General features: G+C 45.6%; 1 protein-coding gene across 1 annotated transcript in view; it reads right to left on the bottom strand.

The window, feature by feature from the left end:
* Window positions 1-1,358: 1,358 nt before the first annotated feature.
* Window positions 1,359-11,250, bottom strand: part of SIK2 (salt inducible kinase 2) — a 129,035-nt gene continuing 119,143 nt past the window's right edge. The window contains exons 10-15 of the mRNA XM_090265912.1: window positions 7,567-7,795; window positions 6,819-7,103; window positions 6,507-6,673; window positions 5,640-5,750; window positions 4,841-4,932; window positions 1,359-4,155 (exon numbers count right to left, since the gene is read on the bottom strand). Of these exons, the coding sequence (XP_090122038.1) occupies window positions 3,531-4,155; window positions 4,841-4,932; window positions 5,640-5,750; window positions 6,507-6,673; window positions 6,819-7,103; window positions 7,567-7,795 (1,509 nt within the window). The 3' untranslated portion in view covers window positions 1,359-3,530. The remainder of the gene's footprint in view (window positions 4,156-4,840; window positions 4,933-5,639; window positions 5,751-6,506; window positions 6,674-6,818; window positions 7,104-7,566; window positions 7,796-11,250) is intronic.

Below are 11,250 nucleotides of genomic sequence, written 5' to 3'. Positions count from 1 at the left end.
TTCCACAGAGGCTTTCAGCTGGCTGGAGGGTGACACTCCTACCAGCTGGTGCTCCCTCTCCACAAAGGCAGAGGGCCCCCCAGTACCCTGGGGCCTCTGAGGTTAAGGGCTGACTGGAGTCCCAGTTCCAGGCTCCTGCCAGTCCCACCTAACCCACTCAGCCCCCAGCTGTGACACTCATGAGCTCTTTATTTCTGAGGAAGAAGAGGATTCTAACTTTTTCCTCTCTCTTTTTAAAAGATTTTATTATTTTAGAAAGGGGAAGGGAGGGAGAGAAACATCAATGTGTGGTTGCCTCTCGCATGCCCCCAACTGGGGACCTGGCCCGCAACCCAGGCATGTGCCCTCACTGGGAATTGAACCAGTGACCCTTTGCTTTGCAGGCCGGCACTCATTCCATTGAGCCACACCAGCCAGGGCTAATTTGCTAATTTTTTCTTTCCTAGGAGGCAGTCTGATACAGAACAAGTCCCACTTCCTGGTCCTCCTTCGTGGGCCCCAGGTGTTTCTCATGAAGCGCTATTTTAGGATGGTTGGAGAACCTTCTGCCCCTTTCTGCTCCAAAGGGAGCAAGAGGGCAATGCAGGCCTGAGAGGGCCGAGGTGGTGAGGGGACGGTTAGGGCTGGTCAGTGTAGCTCACTAGTTTTAAAATGGAGCATCCGCCCTCTCTCTATTGTGTTAACTTGTTTTATTTGCCTTACAAGGACCAGTGTATCAGTTGCATGTAAATACTAGAGACACACAAGCCCAACTGGAAATTTCAGAACTAGTGCATTTTTCCTGAAGCAGAGACTAATACTCCTGGATTAAAAATAGAGCACAAACAAAAAAATAAAGTACCACACATTGCACTTTTTGCCGAATGACGAAGTTTTTACCTCGTGTTCATTTTACCAAAATCTCTTCAGATCCTGGTTTACAAGATAAAGCTAATGATTATTATACAGTAGTGTACACACTGCTAATGTGAAATAGACTGGGAAGTCATTTCAAGGTAGCCTCTCATAAAAAGAGTGGTATTAAGCCTTCTTAGTGTTACTTTAGTGTTTGTGAAGAGAAAACTGCTTGGAAGCTTACGTAGGTCACTCATTAGGGGACAGAGCAACGCAGGAGATCAGACAGGGCTGGGAAAACAACACCTGACTGACCAACAGAACCAGTCTCCTCTCACCAGCTCACATTTCAGTAAATACAGATGGTTATGGAATTTATTGAATAATTTCTGCTTAAAATAAATGAAAGGTGAAGAGGAGCTTACAACACAGGTCCAGCCGGACAGGTTGCCCTCTTCCCCAGGTGAGCGTCTGTGCCGCTAGTCTGTCCCTAACCCATGTCTATCTCCAGGTCCTCTCGACTCCCAGGCCTCTCCGCTGCCCCTCCTCTGCTGGCTTTGTTGCCTGCACTGTAGCTCCGAGGTTTCCTGGGCTGCGAGGCATATGGCCTTGCTGGGGGCCGGTGTTTGTGCCTGTCCGTAATTGTGCCATTCCTGTGACTATGAAACAAGTGGCTCCCATTTTCAATACGGAAGGCATTTAAATTTCATAAATATTATAGCACTTTGATAGTATATTTTGGAAAAACATCCTCCAGTCTAAACAAATCAAGCCCTGTTTTAGAACTGGCGTATCTTGCAAAGACTTAAAACAGAGATCTTAATGGAAGGATCTCTTAAATGAAATGGTATCTATTTCACGAAATTATCAATCTTAAGCACGAGGAGGAATAAACAATCCATAGAAGGAACATAATTCATTCTTCCTGGATTGTCACTGTGTGTTCTTAACTCACAAAACGACAGCCCTCCACAGCAGCACCCTTTCTTGCTAGCACCCAGAGTCCGGCCCCTCACGGAGTTGCCCCTGCGAAGTGGAGCGGGGACAAGGACTGCTCAAGTTACCAACGCTGGCAGCGGCTGGGCTGGGCAGAGCAAGACACCCCAGGACCTACCACGCTTCTCACCTGCCTGGACACTTACTACGAAGACGAAAGGCAACTTAAAGGTGTTCCTAGATGCAGCATCACTATAGTATCTACTTCTCTTCTTTGTGCTTTAAGGAAGATGCTTGTGCTTAATGCGCTCATCTGCTGGCAAGACCGGCCATTCTAAGGGGCGGAAATGACAGCCTTTACAAATAATACTGGGTTTGTAACACCTGTGTGTTATTGTCCAAATGACAGATTCCTCCTTGCTTCTAGGTACACAGGTAACTAGCTGTAGCATCTATTTTTTACTTACTTTGATGAATGAATTGTAATGGTTAAGTTTTACAAGTAATATAATGAGTTTGGCAGATGATTTGCTTAAGTGGTTAACACATCTGTGGTTTTTGAATATTGCTGTAATACTCAAACATTTAGTTATAAGTCAAAACTTTAAGGAAATTAAGAATGTGATTCCCACATGGTGGAAAACAAACTCTGAAGTGACTTTGGATTTAGCATTGACATAAATGGAAAACGGTTGTTTTCTACAGAAAAGAAATAATTAAAGCATGATCTAGGGGGAAAAGGCACAGCACTACCACTTCACATGGGAGAAAAAAGTTCATTTTTCTTGTTCTTAAAATTTCTAAGCCCTATATGAAACTGTCCAGATATACAAAGCTCAATAAACTACTAGCAACATATAGTGTGAAGTCAAAGTAGTTATTACATTTTAAAAGAGCCTCTAGGTCCTCTAATGACTGCCTGCCCTGAACCAGAGTCTCTACAACAGACTTTGTAGGAAGAGCCCGCCTTCCCCTGGCCTAGGCCTGGTGCTCTTGGTGGTTTCTTAAGTTTCTTGTCCCCAGTGTCCACTATGGGGGCATCTCCGGTTGGTTCTCCAGGTGACCTCTTTGGAGCCAAGTACACTCTGAACCTGTAACCCAGGGCGCCTTCTGCAGTGGTGTGCTGCCTGCTCCCATACGGAGGTGACCGCCAGTCTCGGGGTAGTACCAGCCGGTATTTAGTGGCCCCTGAAACAAAGCTCATACTCCACTGCTTTGTGCTGTTCTTGGGGACAACTTGCATCAGCAGCTTAGAATTTATGCTTCAATGACAAAGTACAATTTTACTTCCTGCGCATCAAATTTCATTATGTGTCCTTGACTTGCCTTTAAGCACACGTTGTTCCTTGACGTCAGTGAAAAATATTGCCTCTTTTCCCCCACATATAATGGCCTGCAGTTTTCCTGCATTCACCAAGCTTCCCTTGATAATTGGTGTAGTTCTAGATAAAACCTAGGTCTGGATGTCTTCTTATAAAAACACTTGTCAGTGTCTCCCGTGAGAGCTCGCTCCACTTGACCTAAGGGCACGAGCCTCAGCCTACAACTATGCTCCAGCACTTGCCACAGAGAACTATGGTGGGACAGAGCCAGGAAGAAGCAACATCAGCCTGGCCAGGCCCTCTGATTCCAGTTGGGCAACTTGATTTTTACCCCCCAGGGAGAGGGCAGGAAAATAAGCTTTAAACGTAAAAGGCTGGAATAAAAATAAAAATACACACTCTTCCTATACTTGACCTGCCTTGCGTCCTGTGCTGAGGTTAATTCACCAGCACGTACCCACCGTGCTGCGGGTCCACGGCCTCCAGCATTTCACAATCAAAGAGTCCAGGGAACTCAGAGAGGGCCAGAGGGTCGTAGCTGGAGGGCGCCTCCTGCAGTCCTGGGCTCCTGGGACAGTCTGGCGCTGCCACGCCGCTCTGCTGGGCTCCGTCCATGGGGTACTCACAGGGAGTGGGATAGTCTGGCTCAGGGGAGATATTGCCAGGCAGCTCACAAGTCTGATAGGAGAACTGTAAGGGTGCTTGGGCAGCTCCTGACTGTTGTGGCGGCGGAGGTGGTGGTGGCGGCGGCGGCGGCGGCGGCGGCTGATGCTGCAAGTTCGCCTGAGCACCTGGCGAGGAGGGCAGGGGCTGCAGCTGCATCTCCTGGTACTGGCTGAGGAAGGGGCTGTACTGCATTTGCTCAGAAGCAGGCTCCAGGACGGGGCTCAGTGGCTGGGCCAGGCTGAACGGTGGGGGCTGCTGGGGTGGCGCTGGCGTCTCCTGGTGGGCCAGGGGCAGCTGCTGACTTGGCTGCGGGTAGGAGCGCTCAGCTATCTGCATCTGATTAAAATAGGCCTGCAGCTGAGACTGTTTCTGGAGGAAGAGTCGCTTCTGTTGGAGTCTACATTGGCAAAACCAAGAGAAAGAATTTTAAATCCTCAGTGATGGCAACATTAATGTAAAGCGAGTATCAGTCACTAGCTTCAGTCTTCTCACTTCTCTTTCTGTGGCAGAAAAAAAAATGGGCATAGGAACAAATCCTGTTGGCTTTCTTAAACCCAATCTTATGTTTTTGTCCCCCAATTCTGACTGGTCCCTCAGTGCGAGAGTGAACACTAACTTGTTTTCTCTAAAACTCTTGAGTTTTTCTCCCTATGAAGCAAGAGGCTGATTTCACATCTGGAGGGTTTCGATGGGCAGTGGGGGAACACCATGGCCTCAGTGGGTGTCTGGTTGATGGAGTAGTAAGGCCTGGGGGCAGGAATTACTGCAAGGGAGGACAGAGGCCTTTTCTGCAGTACGACCTGCTCAACTGGCACTCGGTCACAGGTTCTGAAAGCTTAGGTCTACTCTTAACACAAAGGGGAAATGTGAGAAGAAAAGAAAAACAAAGCACACTTAGGGCTCCTAGTCCCTGATATCCCACATTCCACGGACACATTAGTGACCCTGTCTTGAAGACTGGTTCATGTGTCAAAAACCTATTTTCCTAGTAGAGGCAAACACCAGGGGGAAGGACACACACCCAGCATTCCCAAGTTTTCCATAAAAGAAAGTGACTTCTTTGGCCAAAGACCCTTCCTCACCTGTGTTCCTGCAGCTGCTGTTCAAGGCTCCGTGGTGGTTCTTTACAATAAAGCTGACAGGTGTTCTGGCCTTTTGACAGAAGGCCGGGCTTCTGGAAGAGCAGAAAACGCTATAAGCACGACAGTGTGTTAGCATCTAGGATGCAGCCATTGGACTGCACCGCCGCCCAGAGGCTGAAGCCAAGTGTGTGCTGGCTGCACAGTCCATGCAGGGTGAGGGGACCGATGATACTTGCTTGCTGAGACCCTGGTAGAGCTTTGGGGCCAACCGCGTTGGGTCAGCAGGCCTGCGCTGACTCAGCTCTAACCTACTCCAGTTTTCCATTTCTCAAAGTCCCCTAGGACTGTGAGGTTCATGAAGATTTTAAAAACAATGAGAGAAGTGGTATTAAATACTGATACCAAAGGCTGCAGCACCTGCTGAATGAACAGGCACCAATGTAGATAGCTGATATTAAAAATCTGCAGACTTGAGATTTCCATTTTGTGTGTTATTCATTATGAGGCGTAGCATTAGAAGCAAAGAAGCCACGCTTCCCTCTCCCAACGCTCTGTGGTGCTGTCCTTTCCTGGGGCCTGAGGACGCAACCACCGCTAACACAGACACTAATGCTAAGTCTGAACATGTTTCTAGAAACTAGAAGTGCACCAGCAAACCTACCTGCCCATAAAGAATCAAACTCCTACCCTAAAAAAAAACCAAACCAAACAAACAAACAAGCAAAACAGGTTGCTGCTATGCAGAAAGGCTGATTCCGGACCAGCACAGCAAGCTGGGGCAACAAGGGGAGGGGCCCACCTGGAGTCTGTGCTGTAGGTACTGGGCTTCCAGGCTCGGCCGCGGGGCCAACTGAGGACGCACGCTGGTGGGGAGAGCAGAAACGTTTTTCTGCTGCTGAGAAGCTTCCTCCTGAGGAGCAAGGGGGAGAAAACATTTTCCATTCTCAGTGTGGGAGAAAGCTTTAGTTTTTAGTTTAAGCACCTTGGCAAATGTCCAAGAGAAACTCCAACTCAGTAAGACATAATACTCTAAGCTTTTTACACAATCAGTAGGCTGAGGGTTAATCATTTTGCAGAAAATCTATACTGTGCATGGATTCTCTGTAGTGAACGATTCTCTGGTCAGTACCAGAGCAAAGGCTCTTTGTCACCAGGAGGCCATTATTTGCATGTGGGCCTCAAATGCTATAATATCCTTGATGCACTAAAACAGTGCTCAAAATAAAACTTATTGGATAAATAGCAATATTTTTGTATCTTTAGCATAAATAATTCATTTATAATATTTAATAATGTGATAGCACATCAAAAGTAGTAGCAGTAAGCTTCTCATCTGGGTCAAGTTTGTTGTTCTTAACTTTTGTGTGTATGCCCGTGGGGGAGGGGAGCCCAAAGGAGAATGTTAGGGGTGATTCATATGAAATCTGCCCTGTGAAGCAAACCTAGCTTGACAACGCCAAGGCCTCCATGTGGTGCTGGTCACCTGGGCCAGTGTGCACAGATCTAACCTGTCGGCAGCAGGTGGCAGCAACAAGGAAAGCTTCCCGAAAGAACCTGTTTGTTCCAGGACCCTACCTAGTAAATGCTCTAAATGAAACGACATGCATTCAGGACAGATTCACTCCTCATACTCACAGAGCCACTGTGCAGGGCCCAGAGCGCTCACCTGAGGACAGCTGCCGGCCAGGTCTTGGAGCTGAGGAGCAGCTGATGACGCCAAGTTCGGGTCTGCCTCTGATCCTATTTGTTCATACAGCAATTGTACTTTGTTCAACTCTAGGAGTCCTTTGGTTCTAGCCAGATTCTGAAGGTGTTGTCTAAATGCTACAATTCCTGGAAGAAAGTGCAATGGCCAAACATTTTAAATAAAACACAAGGCCTTTTAGTGACCACAGGTATGATATCAACATGGCATCAAACCGCTTCAAATCCTGCCAGATAAGCATTTTAAAAGCCAGAAGGGACAGTGGTCAGTTACCTTGGGTGAGGGAGGTGTCCGAAGCCCTGCGGCCCTCTCTAAAGCTCACTGGCGACCTGTTGTGGGCCTCTCTTTTCTGGGAGCTCAGTGCCTGCATGGCTGGGTTGGCAGGTCTCAGGCTTATGAAGGGAGATGTCATGTGAGGTGAAGGCTGGTTGGCTAACATGATGTCCTTAAGGGAAGGGTTGTCCTCCAGAAAGTTCAGGTCCCTCTGAACAGAGCCCATATCATACTCAGAGTCCACACTGTCAAGGGAGGGGTTGTCACTCATGGAGAAGATTTTTCCTTTAAGAGAAAATAAACAGAGATGATGAAGAGCAAATAGCATCTTTTTTGAACAGGAGATATAAAGTGTAGCCAGCTTGAGTTCTTACAGATACAATGTCCTTCATCTCTTACCAACATATCTTTTCGGAACCTTCTTAGAGGTCAATTTAATCAGCTTTGAATTCAGTGGTGAGAACACTACAGAACCCGCACCCAGCAGATCTCTGCCACTGCACGAGTGCCGTGAGTCGCACGACACTCAAGTGAAGTCTGGCAGGCAGGGGAGCCAACTCAAAGATGACTCACTTAACCCTGCAGCTCATTAGCAGGCCCAATCCCTCAGCCTGCTGAAGACTGTCCATAAAGAAAAAAGATTGATTTCCATGGGGGAAAGTCTCCATTACGGATTACATTCTAGGAATTGGTTGGACTGTGAGTTGATGCTGTGAAAACTTAATCTGGAGCTGAATGGATTTCATACCTGAACCAGGCATCACGAACAGCTGATTGGTGACTTCGGACAGAGTGTGCCGCCTCTGCCCACTGCGTGTGGACTGGAACGCGTCAAAGGCCTGACTGAGGTCTTCCTCAGCCTCTCCTTCTGTCTCCAGCCCTTCATCAATGGACGTCTCCATCATACTGCTGGGTAGTGACTGGCACCCCTTCCTCACCAGGACAGGAGGCACAGGGTCCAGCAGACAGCCATTGACCTACACGGCAGTGTGAGAGGAAACCGTCAGTTGCTGCTCTGATGAGATATTAGAAAAAATGTCAACACTTGTGGCAAATTAGAAATTAAGTAAAAAATATTAAAAATGTAGATATTTGTTACTACTGACCACATGAGAGGCAAGACAACTGCAGCATTTAGAGACAGCAGCCCACTATGACCCAAGCTGGCCCTGCCTCCCAGATTCTGAGTCATCATTATTACAATAAACAATTTTTTTAGTGGTTTTCAGATGAATTGAGGGTGTATTAGGTTGAGGCCTATCAGTTATTTTTTTAAAACAAGGGAAACGAAGAAGGGGGAAGATTTTAAAAACTGCACATGGCTCAGACTAAGGCAAGACAGCAGTCACCAGCACCCTCTCACTGTCACCCCCAAAACACATGGCAGGGCTCTAGACAGACTTTCATGTTTACAATTTAAGTGCTTGCCCACTTAATTTAGTTTTCAATTGGTTCTGTGTGCCTGAGGAATGGAAAAAATAATTCTTTAAAGACAGACTGATACCACAAAAAGGACTGAAAAAAAAATTCAGCTGGCAAAGAGTCAGAGCCTGACATTATAGAATCGCAAATGCCGCACAGGCCCCCGAACGCTGCAGAGGTGACCGCGCACCCGTGCACGGAGTCCTCTCTCCTCCAGGGAGCTACACGACCACTCCGGTTCCTACCCCGTCGCGGGAGCTCAGCCCAGCTCCTGCGGGAGCATGTGGGCCCTGCTAGGCAGTTGCCCAGCAAACCGCTGAAGGGCCGCAGAAACGGCAGACAGGGAGCTGTGGCTGCCTGTTCCTCTGGCTGGGAAAAGCCCCAGTGAGGAAACAATTATTTACCTCATTACCTTAACAATTCCCCTGTGGAAATCAATTTTTTTTCTCCTATGAAGAGCTGTTAAGGAACAGCCAGTCATCAGACACTGAGTTCTTAGCAGCACTTTCACCTGGAGCACGCTGGGTAGAGCTATTGTTTCCTTTGGAAGCAGGCGGAGCCCATGTGTGTGAGAGGTGACGTGGTATATCCCTGGGCCAGACACAGGGAACCTTCCTCTTATGGCAACCGATCTGAAGGCGCTGCAAGGCCCTTTATTTGGAGAGAGACTTAGGTGACTCAGACCTTTGTTTGCTTGGGGGAGGGGACGGTAATTCCATAAAAACTGTTTGGGGGCTGTCGCTGTTACTTGGAAAGGTGGCTAATGCACACAGCGTTTTAAAGGGAGGAGCGGTCATTTAAAAGGAAGAGGGGCACATGCTTTCTTTCCAGACAAAAACCAATCTTCCCCATGGCACCAGCAAAAAAAAACCCAAAACTCTGAAATCTGGCCAGCAGCTTTTCTTCTTCCCTTGGCCCGTCCCCAGATAAGTTTTCCTATTTTGACTACACTTAATAGTTTTCTTTTGGGAAAGAATGGCTGGTTGTTTGGGAACTTATATTCATACCTCTAGATTCCTTAACTGTCTACCAATAGAATTTTCTAAGAGTAGCCAGGATGAATAAAGCAACAGAGAAAGACTGTTATTAAGTAATTATCTATCTTTACACTTACAGCCTACGTCAAAACTTTATCAGATATTTCTTGCAGTATTGGCTTACAACCATGTCCTTTCTTTTATAGAGAAAAATTACCTTTTTCTGAGTACTCAAAAAAACTTTTCAGTCTCTAAATTTCTAATTGTTTCCTCAAACTATCTGCTTATAAATTTATCTCCTCATCTAAACTATAAGAGGAGTTATATCTTTTATTAAAAAGACATAACAATTCAATATCACCTTGGGACAGGTAGAAAACAATGATTGTTTCTCAGATGAGGTTTGATGACTAAATCAGAAGTCATGCGGAGTCCTACTCATAGATGTGAACACCTTCTGCTATGAGTTCATTTTCTGCACCAGGTGCTCATCATGCCACTCTTCCTTGTCAATTTACTACCAGGGAACTTGATATAACAAAAGCCTAAATTCAGCTGTAGAATTTTGTGACTGAAATAATGGGCTGATCTACGTCAGTTGCTAGAAATACAATCTTTTGCTCTAGGAAATAATGTAGGCTACCTGTAAATTGCAGTAATTAAAAAAACAACATTGGTGAAATGTACGTTTTTCCAATACATCGTTTTTTTTCCTTTCCTTAAAGTTCAATCAACCACTTCACTTCTAGTAAGAGACTTCCTCTACATGTAGGAGTCAAACTCGGAGAGATTCTACCACCAAATGATAGCACACGCCTGAGCCTACCACAAATACAGAGTATAGCACAGGAGATTGGTGGACTATTATGGACCAAATATTTGTGTCTCCCTCTAACCCTGAGGCTCCTGCATTTGGAGATGGGGCCTCTATGGAAGTGTAGTTAAATGCGGTCACAAGGGTGGGCACCTGAGCTCATAGGACTAGTGTGTCCTTATAAGAAGAGACTCAAGAAAGCTCGCTCTCCCAACAAAAGCACCGAGGAAAGGCCATGGAAGGACGTGGTGAGGAGGTGGTCCTCTATAAGCTGGGAAGAAAGACCCCCCCAACCCCCGCAGAAATCAAATTGGCCAAAACTTTGATCTTGGATGGTGAGAAAATACATTTCTGTTGTTTAAGCCACCCAGTCTGTGGTATTTTGTTATGGCAGCCTGAGCCAGTTGAGTGTGGAGGTGGGGAACATAGCTTATTTAATTTGTACCCTAAGTACCTAGCAAGTTTAGCAAATATTGAGGAGGTGCTGTAGGTGCAAACCTCAGCTCTATCACTTATTAGCAAGTTGTTTAATTTCTATAAATTTCTATTTTTTTTCACTTGTCAAACTGAAGTAAAGTTGTTTGGGAGGATTAACTAAAATATATATAAAATAACATTACTCAGGTACTCAATATATTGTACCTATTATTATTTCTTGACCAAAGAGAATGCTTTATAACAATAAAACATTTTAAAGCATGAGAATAAAACTACAGCATTTTATTTTAAAGCATTTTTACCATCTTGAGGCAAGTTAAAATAAACAGCCAGCCGAAGAAGGAAAGACCTGGATAACCCCAGTACTAGAACTTTCTCCAAAGGAAATATGTAAGCAGAGGTACAGTCAAAGATTTAGACACAAGAATATTCACCTGAAGCATTTACAAGGATGAAAAAAAAAGAAACTCTGATGTCCAAAAATAGGAGAGTACAAGTTAAATACGGGTACATCTAATACAATATTAGGCAATTAAATATAACTCATGCTTTCAAAGATTTCATAATATGAGAAAATGCTCATGATGTTATATTAGTTAAAGCAGATACAAATTGACATATAATAGAATATAATTTTATTTTTAAAAATCTACCTACTTACTGAACTACCCTACCCTTACCCACCCACTCACCTGTCCACCTATCTATAACCCCCTCGCAGGAACTATGCCAAAACAGGCATATCCCTGGGGCAGTGGGATTATGGATTAAGTTAATTTTT

The sequence above is a fragment of the Furipterus horrens genome, unplaced genomic scaffold, assembly GCF_987537825.1.
Source record: "Furipterus horrens unplaced genomic scaffold, mFurHor1.1.pri manual_scaffold_2, whole genome shotgun sequence".
Taxonomy (NCBI): domain Eukaryota; kingdom Metazoa; phylum Chordata; class Mammalia; order Chiroptera; family Furipteridae; genus Furipterus; species Furipterus horrens.
Note: the sequence above shows the minus strand (reverse complement) of the source record. Positions and strands in the feature narration are given on the sequence as shown.